The sequence below is a fragment of the Schistocerca serialis genome, chromosome 2 (assembly GCF_023864345.2).
Source record: "Schistocerca serialis cubense isolate TAMUIC-IGC-003099 chromosome 2, iqSchSeri2.2, whole genome shotgun sequence".
Classification (NCBI taxonomy): Eukaryota; Metazoa; Arthropoda; class Insecta; order Orthoptera; family Acrididae; genus Schistocerca; species Schistocerca serialis.
In genome coordinates, this window is record NC_064639.1 from 276,143,838 (window position 1) to 276,164,412 (window position 20,575).

The following is a 20,575-nucleotide window of genomic DNA, read 5'->3' on the forward strand; positions in this document are numbered from 1 at the left end:
TGTGAGGGCCGTTTTAGAACTTCAGGAGTGGTGGACGGCAAATGATATGAGAGTGCTGTTGAAATAGTGAGATACTTGAGTTTTAGGCAGAATACTGAATGCATAAGCTAGGAGTGACTACCGAATAGGGAAATTAGTAAGTGCTTGACTCGCGAATCCTTTCATTTGGCGTGGCATAGAAGCGACTTCATCTGTAAAATCTCTAACGCAGTCTACCCACGCTAATTCATTATGGACCAAATATTCATTAGTCCCACGAAATAATTCTTCACGGTTTGCTCGTTCGGGCAGTTCCTTGAAAAAAGAAAAAAAAAGAAAAGTAAATTATATGAAGTTACATCCCCATCAACATACTTTCTGTAGAAAAAAAGTTGCGTGACGACCAATATCAATGGATGCGTCGATCTGAAATGCTCTTTATTTTTTTCCTTCAAAATACCTTCCATGTCACTGGGCATATCAGAAACACGGCAGCTGACGGTGTAAGCAAAGAGAGAAATTTCTGAAATTTCAGTTGCAGCTTCTGAAACATAGACTATTTTTACCATTTCTTTGCACGTGGGTATTAACAATGTTTCTGTTATTATGTATGGTTTTTTGGGCTGTACCATAAGTTCCGCTACTTTATTGCTAGCTTCCCGTACTTTTTGCGAAACACTTACTGACGTAGTCATGAGCTACACTCGTTTCTTTTTTGTTCCAACCTTAGCAGTATTACTGAGTTTTTCAACACACACAACACACTTGGCGACTTGGCATGATTTGTCATCACACACACACACACACACACACACACACACACACACACACACGCATACTCTCACACACACACACACACACAAAACTGAGATATATAATTATTATTATAAAGCCGTTAAACTGCTTTCTTTTTTTTTCGGGATCGATGCTTTCACGACCTTCAGTCGAGGACTGACCATTTCGTACACAGAACTTATCACTATCATTGTTGAACTGATATACTGTACTGCTGTCTGACAATGTCTAAGTCCTTTGCCGGCTAACGAAAAGAGTAGTAAAATTTAAGAAGCTGCTAAAAGCTGGAAGAAATATCAAAACAAGGCAATAAAATAATAGGGAAGGGACAGTTCTGCTAATCTCGGAATTTTCAGGAAAAGCAGGCACAGCCATCCCTACATGAGAGATGCTGGGTTACAAAGTACTCGCATCCTGGCGGCACAGTATAGTTGCATAGACGAGAATGCAATTAACTTAAGATAAGAAAGATATAAGAACAATAATGAGTCAATGAATTAAGTTATCGGAATTAGACAGTTAAAGAATAAACAAGTATTTCCCTACTTGAAATCAAAGGAAATAAATTACATTTAATTTCTTTAAAAACAGAAAAATTCACAATGTTTAAATTCGACTTTCCTATATTTCTTACAATAGTATGTATATGTTCACTTCAGACCTTTTGCCTTCTGGCGGCATACTGGTTGCGGAGCGCTGACCGAGAGTATGTTACAAGCATATTTGGCAGAGTAATTCTTCCAAGATAAATACTCCGAAAATTTCTCTGATTAAAAATCTGCATGCAACAGATAATTTCAGTAACATTTTATAGCAATAGACAACCTCATAAGAAGAGAGTTGCAAATCAGTTACACAAATAAGCAATTAAAATTTAAAGTTTGAAAATGTGTGTACAGTTTAATAAAGTAACGTCACGTTATATCTGGCTTCGCATCCATGATAAGAAACGTTGTAGTTGGATTTACATGCTACGATTTTAACAAACGGAAACGTCAGGAACAATTTATAAGTGTTACACACATCACAACTTTCATAGTTAATATGACATGTTCTACGTGTAAACAAATAAAGTAAACACTACAGTGTTTCACAGCCATACACTAACACTAATAAAGACAGACAGGACACGCAGTTCAGGAAAATGTTAGCCATTCTGAAAAAATTATTATTGTATTTTCGTCCTGATCAACTATTCCAGAATCGTTCAGCAGATGTGATATATTGACGTCAATCTTAGGAAAGAGAGTGAAGATAGTGGTTTGGATATTTATTTGAGTATATACAGGCAAAGGTATTTGTCGGTACAGGAGCTAAGAGTGGCTGCCTTTTGCTGAGTTGCCCTGTGACTGGAAGGTGACGTGCAGCTACAGAGACGTGACGTGACGTGGCGTCACACGGAAGTGCTTCAAGTGTGCTCCTTCTCTCCCTCGTTCTCTTGGGCCTTCTGCTTGAGTATGCTGGCCAGCATATTGGCGCCGGCCTGGTTCAGCTCTTCGAAGCCGAGCATCTCCTGCCTTGCTCTCGTGTACCACTTCCTGATCTGCGGGTACTTGTTGATGTTCACGCCAAACGCCTGCACAAGGAAAGTGAAAGCATTACAGGAGTAGAATGCCAATTCGTCGTTAACACCACCTTCAATTCATAATGTCAGAGCTCTTGCCACATGTAGCCCTGTTTACGACATATTATCTCTCACAATCCTTAGATAACTAATAATAGGTACCTTCGAAACTCTATTTTCACTACCAAACGGCAACACAATTTTTTAGAAAAAACCTAAATAGCACTACAATTTTCATGTCGAACGTGATTCACTTTGACAAAATACTTAGCACTCTTTCTTTTATAAACCAAATTTGTCGGCTAAAGCACTTATTAAGGCTGAGGAATCAACTTGGCAGACAAGCACCATCGCCCATCGAATTAGAGCTCCAATTGTGGTACTAAGCAATGTGGTATATCAGCGAAGATTAATTATAGGCGAAATACTGCAATGAAAATAAGAAAATCAAAAGCAAATCAAACAAGAAGAGGGAGTTTTAACAATGACCGTAGCCTAGTTACGTGGAGTAAATTTGTGTTTATCAAGTTCGGAATTACGTGTTACTTTGTGACATACAACTAGAACAGCTTTCAACAATAATTACAGTATCCTAACTATGTAAGACAAACAACCAGAACCAGTATTCGAGTGATGTTAAAATTTAGTTGCAAAAAACGACATGATCGAGAAGAGTACAAAATGTTTTAGGAAACTATACTTTTCGAACAAACCATTTAAATCTACTGTCACAGAATATTATATTTGCCTGGAATGGACACGGTTAACAACGCAGTAGAATAAGGACTAGTCTCGCAGTGGTTTCGGCTTTATAGCTGTCTTTAGGTACTGACTTTGTTTTTCACTGTATCGAGCGAAACTGTACAAATATAAAACATCAACACATAGAAATTGCAATATCGAGAGCTCTAACGGCGGCTTAAAATTACGTCACAGGATCTTCATAGCTATAATGCTTGACAAAATAGCTTGAAACCAGTTATAGGGAAAATGAGAGACATAAAAAAACTCAACATATTTTTGTGAGTATACTTCCGCAGATTAAAATATTTATGTAATCACTGATTGTACGCCAAAGTTTATAAACACGAGTTACTGTCTCGTATGAAGTTAAAGAATGTTTCTTATATTGCAGGCGCCTCTTGGTACAATAAAACCGGAATACCTCTTGGAAGCGACTCCTGCAAGTAACTGCGATGGATGTGAAACTGAAATCTTTATCTGTTCAAGTCAACTAAAATTTTAACCAGACTGCATATGCTACAGTTTATTTAGTTATCAACGTTACAGCGCCCTCATCTTATGAAAAATGAAGGGTGAAGGTTTAGTGTTCCTTCGACAACGAAGAAAATACTGTAACTAAAATAAATCCTCAAAAAAAAAACACTAAAAAAAGTAATCTCAAAATATGAGATTATTAAAGGCGAAACACAAACATGGACTGGGGAGGAATGGGTAAAGGATTCGGTGACGTCGCTTGCAAAGGGTCTTAAACTTTTCAGGAACTCCACGGGGAAACTGCATCTGGATAGTTAAGATTATGAGCTATGTGCCATTTCGCTTGCTATATGAAATGGATCAGTCTTCTCCATCTTGTGCGTTTTCCTGAAATTTTTTCTCGTAATGTGTGCTTCAGACTGCCCACAATTTAGCTGACGTAATGTGATACTCTACTGGAAAATTGCATCTAGGATCGGTGCTGTGTCTATTATTGTGCCGATATCCCAGGCCAAATCGCTCCGGCTGTTATTCTAGAAATTATGCATCCTGGCAAACGTGTAGGGACGAGTGGAATGGTGCACTGATATTGCCTGAAATTAACGTTAGATTAGAAAAAAAAAAAACCATGACATCCATATTTTAAATAATCTCTTTTTTTTAGTTTGAACAGTAATATATTACGACTTGTAAATTATAAACTATCTATTTGCTTAGAAATTTTCGTAGAAGAATACATTTGGCTGTTTTCGCCACGGCTGCGTGACATATTTCCAGGGTAAAAGTGAAGCTGTAATCAATCCAAAGATTGATTTGAACGCCACAGTTCCACAGTTCTTGAGGTGTGGTCCTATTATAGGTTGTATGCCGTTATCTTCCTCCGACATTTGAAATGACGTAAAAGACCCAGTTATAGGTGGATCTATAGTTTAATGTTCATTCCTACCCACAATGTAATTCGGCATTTTTCACATCAATAAACATTGCCAAAGGTAAAAGAAGAGAAAAGTGTCGGATAGAAAGTATAGGACTGACTATTAATTGAAACCTACATGTTGAATTCACAGTCTGCTAGTTTACCACTTAGTCACCAAGGCGTGATTTATATGGTATCTAGATAAAATAAAAAAAATTTCTTTATTAGTCACATCATTCGCCTTATATATATGAGTCGTTTGTTTGAAATATCAAACCACAGTGCATCGTAACAAGAGATAAAATTAATGAACGAATTTGGAAATCATGCAAGTTGATCCCAGCTGCAATGACATTTAGGTTTACAAGACGAACACCAAGAAGCCGCGCTACTGTTGTTAGAACAACGAGGAAGGTGTTTTAATACCTGCTGCATTGAATCCGAAGCAGACTCATTCGAGTATCTAAAAGCAAATTACGAATGTCAGTTATCCTACGAATGTTTTGTTTCTTTTCTTAAATGTTTTTCATCTCGGTACTTCGGAGGCTGCTTTTTGAGATGTTATTGAACCTATGTAATGTATAAAAAGCCTTTCCAGAGAAAAAAAAATATATTTGTTTCCAACAGCTACATTCAATTCAACTTAGTACCATCATGGTATATGAATTCCTGAACTTCTCTTCATTTTTTCTAGTTCCACCCGATTCCAGACACTGAGGCATTCATAATTCCATTTGTTCTACTTGACTTGCTTAAAACTCATTTTATTCGAGAATGATTGAAAGAATCGCTATTTAAAAAAGCGGGAATGGGGTGATAGATTAGGGATGGGACATCCCGTAGACCATATTCCAGGGCTTAATGTCTTATGCTATGCGATGAAGGCCAGAAGTGAATTCTAATAAGTTTGCATAGACGTAATAAGATGTGAATCTTCGTATTGGAAATTTTTTACCAGGACTGAAATTTTCTTCTGATCAACTTCACTTTATATCAGTTAAGTATTCTTAAGTCTCCTTATGAATGTTAAATTGTATGCTAGTATGTACTGCTCTCTTCTTTTTCCAAGGAACGAAGGTTGAATTTCGTAAATGTATGTCGAGACCTTTGGAGATAAGAGAACCACTTGCATGAACATCAAGAGCTCAGATGGAAACCCAGTTCTAAACAAAGAAGGGAAAGCAGAAAGGTGGAAGGAGTATATAGAGGGTCTATACAAGGGCGATGTACTTGAGGACAATGTTATGGAAATGGAAGAGAATGTAGATGAAGATGAAATGGGAGATACGTTACTGCGTGAAGAGTTTGACAGAGCACTGAAAGACCTGAGTCGAAACAAGGCCCCCAGAGTAGACAACATTCCATTGGAACTACTGACGGCCTTAGGAGAGCCAGTCCTGACAAAACTCTACCATCTGGTGAGCAAGATGTATGAAACAGGCGAAATACCCTCAGACTTCAAGAAGAATATAATAATTCCAATCCCAAAGAAAGCAGGTGTTGACAGATGTGAAAATTACCGAACTATCAGTTTAATAAGCCAAAGCTGCAAAATACTAACACGAATTCTTTACAGACGAATGGAAAAACTGGTAGAAGCCGACCTCGGGGAGGATCAGTTTGGATTCCGTAGAAATACTGGAACACGTGAGGCAATACTGACCTTACGACTTATCTTAGAAGAAAGATTAAGGAAAGGCAAACCTACGTTTCTAGCATTTGTAGACTCAGAGAAAGCTTTTGACAATGTTGACTGGAATACTCTCTTTCAAATTCTAAAGGTGGCAGGGGTAAAATACTGGGAGCGAAAGGCTATTTACAATTTGTACAAAAACCAGATGGCAGTTATAAGAGTCGAGGGACATGAAAGGGAAGCAGTGGTTGGGAAGGGAGTAAGACAGCGTTGTAGCCTCTCCCCGATGTTATTCAATCTGTATACAGGGTGATTCAAAAAGAATACCACAACTTTAGGAATTTAAAAATCTGCAACGACAAAAGGCAGAGCTAAGCACTATCTGTCGGCGAATTAAGGGAGCTATAAAGTTTCATTTAGTTGTACATTTGTTCGCTTGAGGCGCTGTTGACTAGGCGTCAGCGTCAGTTGATGCTAAGATGGCGACTGCTCAACAGAAAGCTTTTTGTGTTATTGAGTACGGCAAAAGTGAATCGACGACAGTTGTTCAGCGTGCACTTCGAACCAAGTATGGTGTTAAACCTCCTGATAGGTGGTGTATTAAACGTTGGTATAAACAGTTTACAGAGAATGTTTTCTGTGCCATTTGAGCCAATAAAGTTTTTGGTCCCTTTTTCTTCGAAGGTGCTACTGTAACTGGACTACAGTATCTGGAGATGTTAGAGAATTGGCTGTTCCCTCAGCTCGAACAAGAAGCACAACAATTCATATTTCAGCAGGATGGAGCGCCACCACATTGGCACTTATCTGTCCGTAACTACCTGAACGTCAACTACCCGAGGCGATGGATCGGCCGCCAGGCAGCCCGTGACAGAGCACTTCATCACTAGCCTCCAAGAAGCCCTGATCTTACCCCCTGCGATTTTTTCTTATGGGGGTATGTTAAGGATATGGTGTTTCGGCCACCTCTCCCAGCCACCATTGATGATTTGAAACGAGAAATAACAGCAGCTATCCAAACTGTTACGCCTGATATGCTACAGAGAGTGTGGAACGAGTTGGAGTATCTGGTTGATATTGCTCGAGTGTCTGGAAGGGGCCATATTGAACATCTCTGAACTTGTTTTTGAGTGAAAAAAAATCTTTTTAAATACTCTTTGTAATGATGTATAACAGAAGGTTATATTATGTTTCTTTCATTAAATACACATTTTTGAAGTTGTGGTATTCTTTTTGAATGACCCTGTATTTAGCAAGCAGTAAAGGAAACAAAAGAAAAATTCGGAGTAGGTATTAAAATCTATGGAGAAGAAATAAAAACTTTGAGGTTCGCCGATGACATAGTAATTCTGTCAGAGACAGCAAAGGACCTGGAAGAGCAGTTGAAAGGAATGGACAATGTCTTGAAAGGAGGATATAAGATGAACATCAACAAAATCAAAACGAGGATAATGGAATGTAGTCGAATTAAATCGGGTGATGCTGAGGGAATTAGATTAGGAAATGAGACACTTAAAGTAGTAAAGGAGTTTTGCTATTTGGGGGGCAAAATAACTGATGATGGTCGAAGTAGAGAGGATATAAAATGTAGACTGGCGATGGCAAGGAAAGCGTTTCTGAAGAAGAGAAATTTGTTAACATCGAGTATAGATTTAAGTGTCAGGAAGTCATTTCTGAAAGTATTTGTATGGAGTGTAGCCATGTATGAAAGTGAAACATGTACGATAAATAGTTTGGACAAGAAGAGAATAGAAGCTTTTGAAATGTGGTGCTACACAAGAATGCTGAAGATTAGATGGGTAGATCACATAACTAATGAGGAAGTATTGCATAGGATTGGGGAGAAGAGAAGTTTGTGGCACAACTTGACCAGAAGAAGGGATCGGTTGGTAGGACATGTTCTGAGGCATCAAGGGATCACCAATTTAGTATTGGAGGGCAGCGTAGAGGGTAAAAATCGTAGAGGGAGACCAAGAGATGAATACACTAAGCAGATTCAGAAGGATGTAGGTTGCAGTAGGTACTGGGAGATGAAGGAGCTTGCACAGGATAGAGTAGCATGGAGAGCTGCATCAAACCAGTCTCAGGACTGAAGACCACAACAACAACAACATGTCGATATAACTGTAGTCGTAGAGTTTCATAAATTTTTGTACTTGTTTTATTTTCATCAAATTTCTGCAAATCGTACGCTTGCAAGTGGTATTGTTTGACTTCATTCTGTAGGTTCTAAGTATGTTATGCTTATAATGATCTTAGTGTGAAGCTTGTCCTAATTTTTTACAATATACATTTTGCTACAGAAAATTTTTTGACATCGATTACTGCTGGTCTACTTTTAACCTAGAATATTAGTCACATTCATCTGATTACACGAGACATTACATTAATTAGAGGCCATGTGCAGTTTCATATGCTGAAACTAGGTTACTCGCTTACAAAACAATATCGTTAAATCAACTGCCACTAATATATACTATATATTAATATATATATAAATATATATAGTCAAATTTCTGATACAAAAAAATTAAAAGCTATAAATATTGTACACCCTTACGTAAAAGCTCCATTGGTTTTCGCGAAAGCTTTGTTTTCTTGTTTTGATTAAATCTCAAATTAATTACTTAAATTTATACTAGGAGGGTTATTAAGTGTACCACATTGTTCCAAGATCGCTCTATTCCAGATGTACGGGTAGAACAAACGCTTTATCAAAGACAGAGTTACGGAACGCACTCTTCTTTCGCCTGGAGATCATCCATTGGCAACAGTTAATATTTGTAAGGAAATATTGTGATTTCAGAAAATTGATTCCACCAGCACTGGAACAAGCTGTTCTGCTCTCTTCGCGAAATGTAGTTATCATTGTACATCCAAATACACTGAAGCGCAAGGAAACTGCTATAGCCATGAGTATTCAAATACAGACATATATAAATAGGAAGAATCGTCGCTGCGTTCGGCAACGCTTCAATAAGACAACAAGTGTCTGGCGCAGTTGTTAGATCGGTTATTGCCGCTACAGTGGCAGGGTATCAAGATTAAAGCGAGTTTGAACGTGGTGTCACAGTCGGCGCACGAGCGATGGGACACAGCATCTCCGAGATAGCGCTGAAGGGATTTTCCCGTACGACTATTTCACGAGTGTACCGTGCATATCAGGAATCCGGTAAAACATCAGTTCTCCGACGTTGCTGCGGCCGGAAAAAGATCCTGCAAGAAAGGGATCAACGAAGATTGAAGAGAATCGTTTAACGTGACAGAAGTACAACCCTTTCGCAAATTGCTGCAGATTTCAATGCTGAGCCATCAACAAGTGTCAGCGTCAGAACCATTCAACGAAACATTTTTTATATGAGCTTTCTGAGCCGAAGGCCTACTCGTGTGCCCAAGATGACTGTACGACACAAAGCTTTACACTTCGCCCGGGCCCGTCAACGACGATATTGGACTACTGATGACTAGAAACGCGTTGCTGGTCGGACGAGTCTCGCTTCAAATTGTATCAAGCGGATGGACGTGTACGGGTATGGAGACAACCTCATGAATGCATAAACCCTGCATGTCAGCAGGGGACTGTTCAAGCTAGTGGAAGCTCTGCAATGGTGTGGGGGGTGCGCTGTTATGCGACCCCTGATACTCTAGATAGACTCTGACAGGTGACACGTACGTAAGCATCCTGTCTAATCACCTGCATCCATTCATGTGCATTGTCCATTCCGACGGACTTCGGCAATTCCAGCAGGGCAATACGACACTCCGCATGTCCTGAATTGATACAGAGTGGCTGTAGGAACACTCTTCTGTGTTTAAACACTTCCGCTGACCATCAGACTCCCCAGACATGAACATTATTGAGCATATCTGGGATGCCTTGCAACGTGCTGTTCAAAGGAGATCTCCACCCCTTCGTCCTTTTAGGAATTTACGGACAGCCCTGCAGGATTCATGGTGTCAATTCCCTCCAGCAGTACTTCAGACATTAGTCGAGTCCATGCCATGTCATGTAGAGGCACTTCTGCGTGACCGCGGAAGCTCTACACGATATTAGGCAGGCGTACCAGTTTATTTGTCTCTTCAGTGTATGTTTTCAACATTTCTGTTTTCAGTATTCATTAATAATTAAAGTCGTCTGTCTTAAAGTGTGCAACAGTTCTGATGTGATATTTTCCGTAAAAGTGCATGTTTTATTCCCGGTACATTTGAGAAAATCATCTGGATTACTCATTTCAATAGGTTGGTCATCACGAATAAATTTTCTTCCTTTTCTTCGTCTTCTGCGACGTCTATCTCCAATGAAAATTGTGCAGACATCCACATGAGTACTAAAAGGTCCACTAAATTTCGGTTGCGCGATAAGCCACACAAATCTAAAGGCTGTTAGTTTAACTAAATACTTAGGGATTACAATGATAAATAACGTTAATTGGAACGATGACATGCATAATGTAGTGGGGAAAGCAAACCAAAGAGACTGGCAGAAAGAAAATGCAGCAGGCCTACTAAAGAGGCTGCCTACACTTCGCTTGTCCTCCCTCTTCTGGAGTACTGCTGTGCAGTGTGGGATCCAACTCCGTTAGGACTGACGGAGGGTGTCATAAGAAGTCGAAAGAAGGGCAGTTCGTTTTGTATTGGCGCAAAGTAGGGGAGAGGGTGTCACGGATGTAATATGTGCGGGAATTATCACAACAAAAGCGGTTTTCGTTACAGCAGGATCTTGTCATGATACATCATTCATCCACTTTCTCCTCAGGATGTGAAAATATTTTGTTGGCACCCACCAACATAGGATGGAATGATAATCATAATAAGAGAAATCAGAGCTTGCACGGAAAGATTTAAATATTCAGTTTTCCTGCACGCTGTTAAAGGGTGGAATGGTAGGGAAACAGCTTGAAGGCGGAATCCTCTGCTAGGCACTTAATTGCGAATTCCAGAGTAATCATGTAGAAGTAGCTGTAGATCTGTGTTACAAATAGAATTTTCATGAAAGCCCATCATCATGATATGTATTATTTGGAGCTATAAATTATGTTTCTTTCCTATCGAAAAGCTTGGTCATCTTGTACGAAAACAGCCCTCTTCCACGGAGTCTGGATTCAAGGCTCACAACTGTCTTTCAGCAGCTATGGTGGGCCTTTTGTACCATTACTCTGAGAAAGGGTGTTTATTTCTATATACTTCATAAAGTACAAATGTTTTGTTTCGGCGGTACAAGTTACAGTAACTTTACATTTAGAGCTATCTCTATATTAATTCTGACCATGCCGGCTAAGTTTAGGGACCGTTACAGTGTGGAAAAATTATCTGTATTTTCAGCTACCAGTCACTTTTATTTGATTTACGTATAATTTAACACGCTTCAACGCGTTTTGCTGATGATTAGGCGGTTATGCAGACAGAAAATTGTTACTTAGAGATAAAATGTCTAACTCTAAATCAACGTAGGACTGTTGTGTTCACTGTTCGCTGCTGGAATGGCTATTGGGGCATTTGGGGGAAAGGGGAGAGGGTGGGAGAGTTGCCAAAAACCGGTACCCTTTGGTGTCTTCTGCTGGCATGGAGCTGTTGTCTGTTGTGACTGACACCACAGCTTATGTGGGATGCAGATAGTTTTGTATCAGTTGTCATGGTGCGATTATCATGTTCAAATGGTTCAAATGGCTCTGAGCACTATGCGACTTAACTTCTGAGGTCATCAGTCGCCTATAACTTAGAACTAATTAAACCTAACTAACCTAAGGACATCACACACATCAATGCCCGAGGCAGGATTCGAACCTGCGATTGTAGCGGTCGCTCGGCTCCAGACTGCAGCGCCTAGAAGCGCACGGCCACTCCGGCCGGCGATTATCATGTGATACACTCTTTATACGTCAGTTGTTCACTTTGGGACGCTAAAATTCTAAGTGAACATCTGACATATATAGAGTGCATCACACAGTTACCTTATCATAGCAACGGGTGCAAAACTATCTGCATCCCACAGAGGCTGAAGTGTCAGCCATAGCATACGAAGATACACGGCTCCACACCAGCAGAACGGAACGCTATACTGGACATCGATTTCTGGTTACCTGTTGTACGTCCTCTTCCCCCCCCCCCCCCCCCCTCTTTTCCCCAAACACTCCAATAGCCATTCCAGCAGCGAACACTGAACAAAACAGTTCTATGTTAATTTAGGTTAAGACATTTTATCTTCAAGTAAGTATTTTCTGTATGCGTAAACGCCTAATGTCGAGCAAAACATACTTGAAAGCATTGAAACATATTCAATTAAACATAAAACAAAAGAAAAGTGACTGGTAGCAGAAAATAGACATCATTCTCTCTGTATAGCTTTACTAGAGATTCGGTCTTAGTTCTTGTTCCGTAGCACTATTCACGAAGATTATCCAGGTGCGATTACTAAAAACTTGCTCTTACTTTACATGATACAAAGTTTTTTACTAAGGTGTTTTCTCCTCAAAATTAAATTATTATTCTTAAGCAATGTGTTATTGTCCGGCTTCCTAATATTGTTAGTTTTGAGAGTAACTAATAGCGATAACGCTGTATTTATGTGGGAGACTGTGTAGAGATTGTTGAGATTGGAGTCAGTAGAGAATTCAGTTACGGTATGTACTAATATAGCTTTATTTTATTCCTTCTAATAGTGTGAATTTCAGCTTGATGACCAAAAGTACAGTAAGCAACGCTAGTCACATCTGAAACATCGAATATCAGGTACTTCTGACGTCACTGGAATGCGCAACTGTGTCGGCTGGCGCGGGTGTGGCCTTGTATCGCAGCAGCCTTTATGAACGGAAACGGACCACGACAGCGACTGCTCGCTGGAGCGATTCGTACCGCCAGCTGCTCTGTGGTCACTGCGGAAAGCTGTTCCCTTCTGTTTACTGTAGAACTGTGTGACCAGTTGTGCAGTTCGTTTTGCACAGCGTCACTAATGCACTAACGTTTGCGAAAATTTCGGCATTTACAGGCTCGAATGGGCAAAACTGAATAAAAACGATTTTGAAATACAGGGATATGTCGAGATATGTCTGTTCTGCCATTCATCTAGTACATTTAACTGTAAAACTCTGCTGCTGTATAAATCGATAGTTGTAGGTTAACGGGTGTAAAAGCTACTGACTGAAGCGCAGTTCACTCGATAAACAATACTGTGTAACATACGATAACATGAGTGGCAGATTCGCAAGGGTTATACGAGATGCATTATCTGGGAAACAATAATCACTCGTTTGACATTATTTGAAGTTTTCAAATCAGCCTTGGTAATTATTCACATGCCTATACAGGGTGGTCCATTGATCGTGACTGGGCCAAATATCTCACGAAATAAGCGTGAAACGAAAAAACTACAAAGAACGAAAGTTGTCTAGCTTGAAGGGGGAAACCAGATGGCGCTATGGTTGGCCTGGTAGATGGCGCTGCCATAGGTCAAACGGATATCAACTGCGTTTTTTGTTAAATAGGAACCCCCATTTTTTATTACATATTTGTGTAGTACGTGAAGAAATATGAATGTGTTGTGTACATACACTCCTGGAAATTGAAATAAGAACACCGTGAATTCATTGTCCCAGGAAGGGGAAACTTTATTGACACATTCCTGGGGTCAGATACATCACATGATCACACTGATAGAACCACAGGCACATAGACACAGGCAACAGAGCATGCACAATGTCGGCACTAGTACAGTGTATATCCACCTTTCCCAGCAATGCAGGCTGCTGTTCTCCCATGGAGACGATCGTAGAGATGCTGGATGTAGTCCTGTGGAACGGCTTGCCATGCCATTTCCACCTGGCGCCTCAGCTGGACGTGCAGACCGCGTGAGACGACGCTTCATCCAGTCCCAAACATGCTCAATGGGGGACAGATCCGGAGATCTTGCTGGCCAGGGTAGTTGACTTACACCTTCTAGAGCACATTGGGTGGCACGGGATACATGCGGACGTGCATTGTCCTGTTGGAACAGCAAGTTCCCTTGCCGGTCTAGGAATGGTAGAACGATGGGTTCGATGACGGTTTGGATGTACCGTGCACTATTCAGTGTCCCCTCGACGATCACCAGTGGTGTACGGCCAGTGTAGGAGATCGCTCCCCACACCATGATGCCGGGTGTTGGCCCTGTGTGCCTCGGTCGTATGCAGTCCTGATTGTGGCGCTCACCTGCACGGCGCCAAACACGCATACGACCATCATTGGCACCAAGGCAGAAGCGACTCTCATCGCTGAAGACGACACGTCTCCATTCGTCCCTCCATTCACGCCTGTCGCGACACCACTGGAGGCGGGCTGCACGATGTTGGGGCGTGAGCGAAAGACGGCCTAACGGTGTGCGGGACCGTAGCCCAGCTTCATGGAGACGGTTGCGAATGGTCCTCGCCGATACCCCAGGAGCAACAGTGTCCCTAATTTGCTGGGAAGTGGCGGTGCGGTCCCCTACGGCACTGCGTAGGATCCTACGGTCTTGGCGTGCATCCGTGCGTCGCTGCGGTCCGGTCCCAGGTCGACGGGCACGTGCACCTTCCGCCGACCACTGGCGACAACATCGATGTACTATGGAGACCTCACGCCCCACGTGTTGAGCAATTCGGCGGTACGTCCACCCGGCCTCCCGCATGCCCACTATACGCCCTCGCTCAAAGTCCGTCAACTGCACATACGGTTCACGTCCACGCTGTCGCGGCATGCTACCAGTGTTAAAGACTGCGATGGAGCTCCGTATGCCACGGCAAACTGGCTGACACTGACGGCGGCGGTGCACAAATGCTGCGCAGCTAGCGCCATTCGACGGCCAACACCGCGGTTCCTGGTGTGTCCGCTGTGCCGTGCGTGTGATCATTGCTTGTACAGCCCTCTCGCAGTGTCCGGAGCAAGTATGGTGGGTCTGACACACCGGTGTCAATGTGTTCTTTTTTCCATTTCCAGGAGTGTAGTTCCGCGTAGTCAGCGCATACACAACTTTCCCACTAGAGCGCGCCCCGCTAAGCACAACAGCTCAGGCACAGCGCTCGTCCGTCTCCGCACTATGAGATGGCGCTGCCTTAGAAACGGACCAAATTCTGCTTCCGCCGATCCATGTATTAATATGTAACGCAGCCAATGAGATTGCTGCTAACGTAGAACCTTTTCTTCTCGCAGATCACACTCGCACAGTGATACATGAACTTGCGAGGTATTGTAACGAGTGTACAGTCCTCCGATTAGTCAGTCTGCATGAGTCTGCATTAGTCTGTACCAGTCTGAATTTGTCTGTACCAGTCTATAGTCAAGTTTCGGTCTGCGCCTAATAAGATTATCATGAAGATCAAATTTATGTAATGTAGTAAAGTTTACGGTCCCTTGGCGGCGTAAAACATTTAAGCTTCTACGTCAATGCAGTCAAAAGATACGGCCATTTATGTAACACATTTTGATAACTCGCCAGTATAGATATTGATAACAGGCAAAAATCGTCGAAATTCTAGATTCCCTGGATGGATAAACTGTCCACATACATAATTAAGTGCCAGCCGTGGTTGTCTAGCGGTTCTAGGCGCTCAGTACGGAACCGCACGACTGCTACGGTCGCAGGTTCGAATCCTGCCTCGGGCATGGGTGTGTGTGATGTCCTTAGGTTGGTTAGGTTTAAGTAGTTCTAATTTCTAGGGGACTGATGACCACAGATGTTAAGTCCCATAGTGCTCAGAGCCATTTGAACCATTTGAACATAATTAAGTATGAATGGAACCCTCGGCGCATGAGTCCCACTCACACTTACATGGATTCTTTTATGTTCATGCGTATTTGTTTAATTATATAGGAGTCGAGTGAAGGGGATTGTGGGTGTGAATCGTATAGATAGAGATTGGGCGGATATTGCATTGTTTGATTTACAGTATTTATCCGACAGTTAAGCAGCTGTTTATATGTGTTAGGGATTTACGTATGTGACAGAGTTCTTCAGATGTGTGTAGATGTCTGTTGTGATTGATTTGTATGACGTTCATATCCTCTTCTCCTGCGTTTCGTCTATGATATTATTGTTTAAGGTAGTCTGGAAATATAATAATGTAGAGCCCGCGCTACGCTCTTGTTTATATAATCGTCTTCTTTATATCGTTTAGTCAGTAGACACTAATACCCGGCTGTACACAGAAGCTAGGTTGTCATATATTTCGTAGGGGTAATGCGTCTGTTGTTTAATATTTCCACTTAACATTTTTGAATGCCAATCCCGAGCTGCATTACTGTGTAATGACAGACTACTGAATACCTCTGAATTCCCTGTTAGAGCTCATTTTGTGGACAGAAGAGGGTAATTTCCTAATGCAGGTTCTTTTTATGCAGTCGGGTATCTCTTATTTCGTTATTACTCCTCCAGGTTTCGTTGTACAGCAATAATGATGTACGATATATTTCGTAAGTAGAGACCTAGCCAAGCTTTGCCGTCTTCTCTGCAGATAAAAGATGATTTTGTTCTATTGCATATGGGTGCTAGGTGTCTAGTGTGTTTTGAACGCAGACCTCAGGCTGCATAGTGGCGCATGTGCCTTGTAAGTGTTAATATATTTCAAATTTAGATATCTAGCGAAGCTTTGGGCATCCACTCTTCAAATGGAGGGTGGTATTCACTTGCTATGAACTGGAAATGTTTCAGATCCTCACCTCTAATTCTTCGGGAATTACTGGAAAATGATTTAACGTCGACTTCGAGCTATGGTGTATGATGGTCTACTTGATACTATTTAGATACAGGACTAATGCATACAGGTACTAGGTTGTCATTGTGTCTCAGATTCAATTTATCTGTTCTGCAATAATACCAGCTTTACGTTGGGGAACGTAGACCTTGAGCTGCACTGCTATATGAACGGAAGATCATTCAGTATCTCTTAATATCCTGTTAATTGTGTGGGTATAAGATAAACATACGCTATTATTAGGTCAGTTGGATGTCTCATATTTTGCTAGTACTGCTTCAATTGTTTTTTGTACAGTTGTTTGAACATGGACAGCGATCTACGTGGCAGTATACATGTCACTAAGTGATGATGTATTTCAGATGTAGATATCTAGCAAAATTATAGCCTTCTGCTCTTCAGTATTATCCTGTTGCACACAGGCACTACGTGTCTAGTGTGGTTAGTTCTTCAGTACTTCCACCTGTATGCTGCTGCACGTAGAGCTCGAGTTACGATGGTGTAAAGATCGATTTATTAAGGAAAGTTACTTACATTTTTTTGAAATTATTTTCGGCTTTCGCCTGGTCTGTGGCGTATGTTATGGGTTATTCAAGTTTCTGACCATATTGGATAGCCTTTTTATAGGTTTATGTATTTAAAGCAGATAGTTTGCTACATTACTGTATTTGCCCATAGCTTATATTGATATAAATTAATGTATGTGCTTTCGTAGGTTTCTGCGTCAGGATCGCGTTTTGGTTTCTCATGTTAAGTATTCTTTGGCTACATACGTTTTCCGTTGGTATTATACGTAGCATTCATGGCCGTGATATGGGCTATAACATCGCCTAATAAGTTTCTTGGTGCACTAAATATGATACGATGCGCTATAATGGTACAATTTTCGGACTGGTTGACCCACATATTGGGTTGAACGCTACTGTATTCTTATTTTAACAATTTACTTACTTTTTTTAGCATGCAGTCTAACTTCTGTTTCTTATAATAAGTCTTAGAAAAGATTATTTCTCTTTCGTAATTATGTTTGTCGCTTACTTTGCGATACTGCCAAAAAACTATTTGCAGTTTTGTAATGGTATAACGTAAGTATCGTAAATATCGGGTATAGGGTTTATTAGCAGTATTGTGTCATGAATAAATCATCAAAAATATTTTATGAACTTTTCAGAATTTTTTATGTATGTGTTTGTTTTACATTTTTATTTGACTTTTACTGATAGTTTAGATGTACTGCAGCAACACCTCTTGTGCTGTGGTCAGTTCGTTTAATGCATATTCTATTGACAATTACTCTTGTGGCACGCTGGTAGGTATGACGTGTTACGTTATCGGAATGGTGTTTTGACAAATTCTGATGAACATAGTTTTTTATTCTTGACGTTCCAGCGAATTGCAATGTTTTATGTACCTGGAAATTCAATGGAAAGAGTTTGTTTGTAGCTGGCACAAAATACTCGTAATAACCTTTATGAAGGTATGTTGTCAGTTGGCTCCTCTGTAGGTTAATGTTGCACTTTTGTAAAACAGTCTGTAGGACTTCTTACAATTTTATTACAGATATGAAGATGGTAACTTAGTTTTATTGAAACCGGTTATCTACAATAAAGTTTTTTATAGCGATCTCGGCTAAGAAGTTCTGCTTCCTATAGGTAATCACTACAGACCGCCCCTTCGAGCTCCACATGAGTAAACCTATCAACGTTTTTATGTTTAAGTAAGTTCTTTTGTATAATTTCAGTGGTTTCCACTAACCGATAAGAAATTGTAAATGGGAAGTAGTGGTCCATTAATAACAGGTGTAGCCGCCAGAATGTTGAATGCAAACGTGCATGGATTGTATTTTACAGGTGCTGGATGTCAGTTTGGGATGGAGCCGCATGCCTGTCGCACCTGGTCGGTCAGTACAGAGACTTTAAGTACTGGTTGTGGATAACGCTGAAGTTGACGTCCGATGATGTCCCGCATGTGCTCGATTGGAGACAGTGATCGAGCTGGCAGAGGCAACATGTCGACATTCTGTAGAGCATGTTGGGTTGCAATAGCGGTATGTGGGCAAGTATTATACAGTTGGAATACAGCCAGTGGAATTCTGTTCGTGGATGGTAGATTGACGGACAAATTTGCAGTCAGCATATGAAATAACTACCCGAGTGCCCTGGACCTTAACTCCAGGTGTAGTTCCAACATGTCTAGGACACTGACAGGCTGGTTGCAGGCGTTCACCTGTCCTTCTCCTAACCAACACACGGCCATCACTGACATCGAGGCAGAGCCAGCTTTCATCAGAAAGTACAACAGACCTGCAACCTACCCTCCAATTAACTCTCGCTTGACGCCACTGAAGTCGCTCATGGTGATCGTTTGGTGTCTGTGGAATGCAGGGTACAGGGAGTCTGGCTCGGAGCTGCCCTTGAAGTGAAGATTTGTAACAGTTGGTGGTGACACTAGAGTGTCAACTGCAGCTCAAATAGCTGCTGTAAGATGCGCCAGAGACAAGTGCCGAACACGATGGTACTTCCTCTAAGTAATGCCACATGGGAGTCAGGAGCTCAGTCTTCTTGCGACCATATGTTCTCGTGACCATCGCTGCCAGCAATCATTTACAGTGGCTACGTTCCTGCCATGTTTTTCTGCAGTATCTAGCTTCTTGTATTGAGTGAGGGGGCGCAGTGGTTAGACACTGGACCAGCATTCGGGAGGACGACGGTTCAACCCCGCGTCCGGCCATCCTAATTTAGGTTTTCCGCGATTTCCCTAAATCGCTCCAGGCATATGACGAAATGGTTCCTTTGAAAGGACACGGCCGACTTCCTTCCCCGTCCTTCCCTAATCCGATGAGACCGATGACCTCGCTGTCTGGTCTCTTCCACCAAACAACCCAACCAGCTTCTTGTAGCCCTATTTCGCGACCTCGTTCAAACTCAGTGACGTATTAATATTTGCGTCTTTGTCTCCTTAAAGTCGTTCTTGACTACAATTTCAGTAAACATTTTTGGAATACAGTGATCAATAAATGGTTCAAATGGCTCTGAGCACTATGGGACTCAACTGCTGAGGTCATTAGTCCCCTAGAACTTAGAACTAGTTAAACCTAACTAACCTAAGGACATCACAAACATCCATGCCCGAGGCAGGATTCGAACCTGCGACCGTAGCGGTCTTGCGGTTCCAGACTGCAGCGCCTTTAACCGCACGGCCACTTCGGCCGGCACAGTGATCAATAGATTATTATATTTTGACTAAAGTTCAGTCTTGATCACACAATTTATGTTTCAATGACATAGGTAACCGGTTTCGGTTATTTTTACATAACCATCACCAGACCTGTGGATTAATTTTAGGAAATACTAGAAACCAATCTTTAAATAAAATGAAAGTGTCTAATGACGTCAAAATTTAACAAGATAAAATAAAATTAATTATACCCATGGCTCCCTTAGGATGGTAGGCGGAGCTCTCCTCAGCTGCTACGAAGTCAACTGATGGTTATGAGTGCTGAGCACGAGCTTAAATATGCAGAGGACACTAATAACATAAAGTTGATTCATTTAAAATGTCTGATTAACAGATAGTTAGTATATGTAAAGCTTATTTATATTTTAGATAAAAACGGTAAACTACGATGTGTAATAGTTGTGCCCTCTATGGGCAACCTTAATACTATTGCAGTGTCAGTTACATCAAAGATGTGAAAGTCCTTGGAGTTGTGGTATATATCGATTATACCGAGTCGCCTACATCACAATTGCATCTTTGTTGGATGTTGC

The 20,575-nt window shown here is 41.2% G+C and overlaps 1 protein-coding gene across 1 annotated transcript in view; it reads right to left on the reverse strand.

Annotated features, from left to right (window-relative positions):
* Nucleotides 1-1,326: 1,326 nt before the first annotated feature.
* Nucleotides 1,327-20,575, reverse strand: part of LOC126455520 (glutathione S-transferase D7-like) — a 74,926-nt gene continuing 55,677 nt past the window's right edge. The window contains exon 6 of the mRNA XM_050091271.1: nt 1,327-2,350. Coding sequence (XP_049947228.1) covers nt 2,183-2,350 — 168 coding nt within the window. The 3' untranslated portion in view covers nt 1,327-2,182. The remainder of the gene's footprint in view (nt 2,351-20,575) is intronic.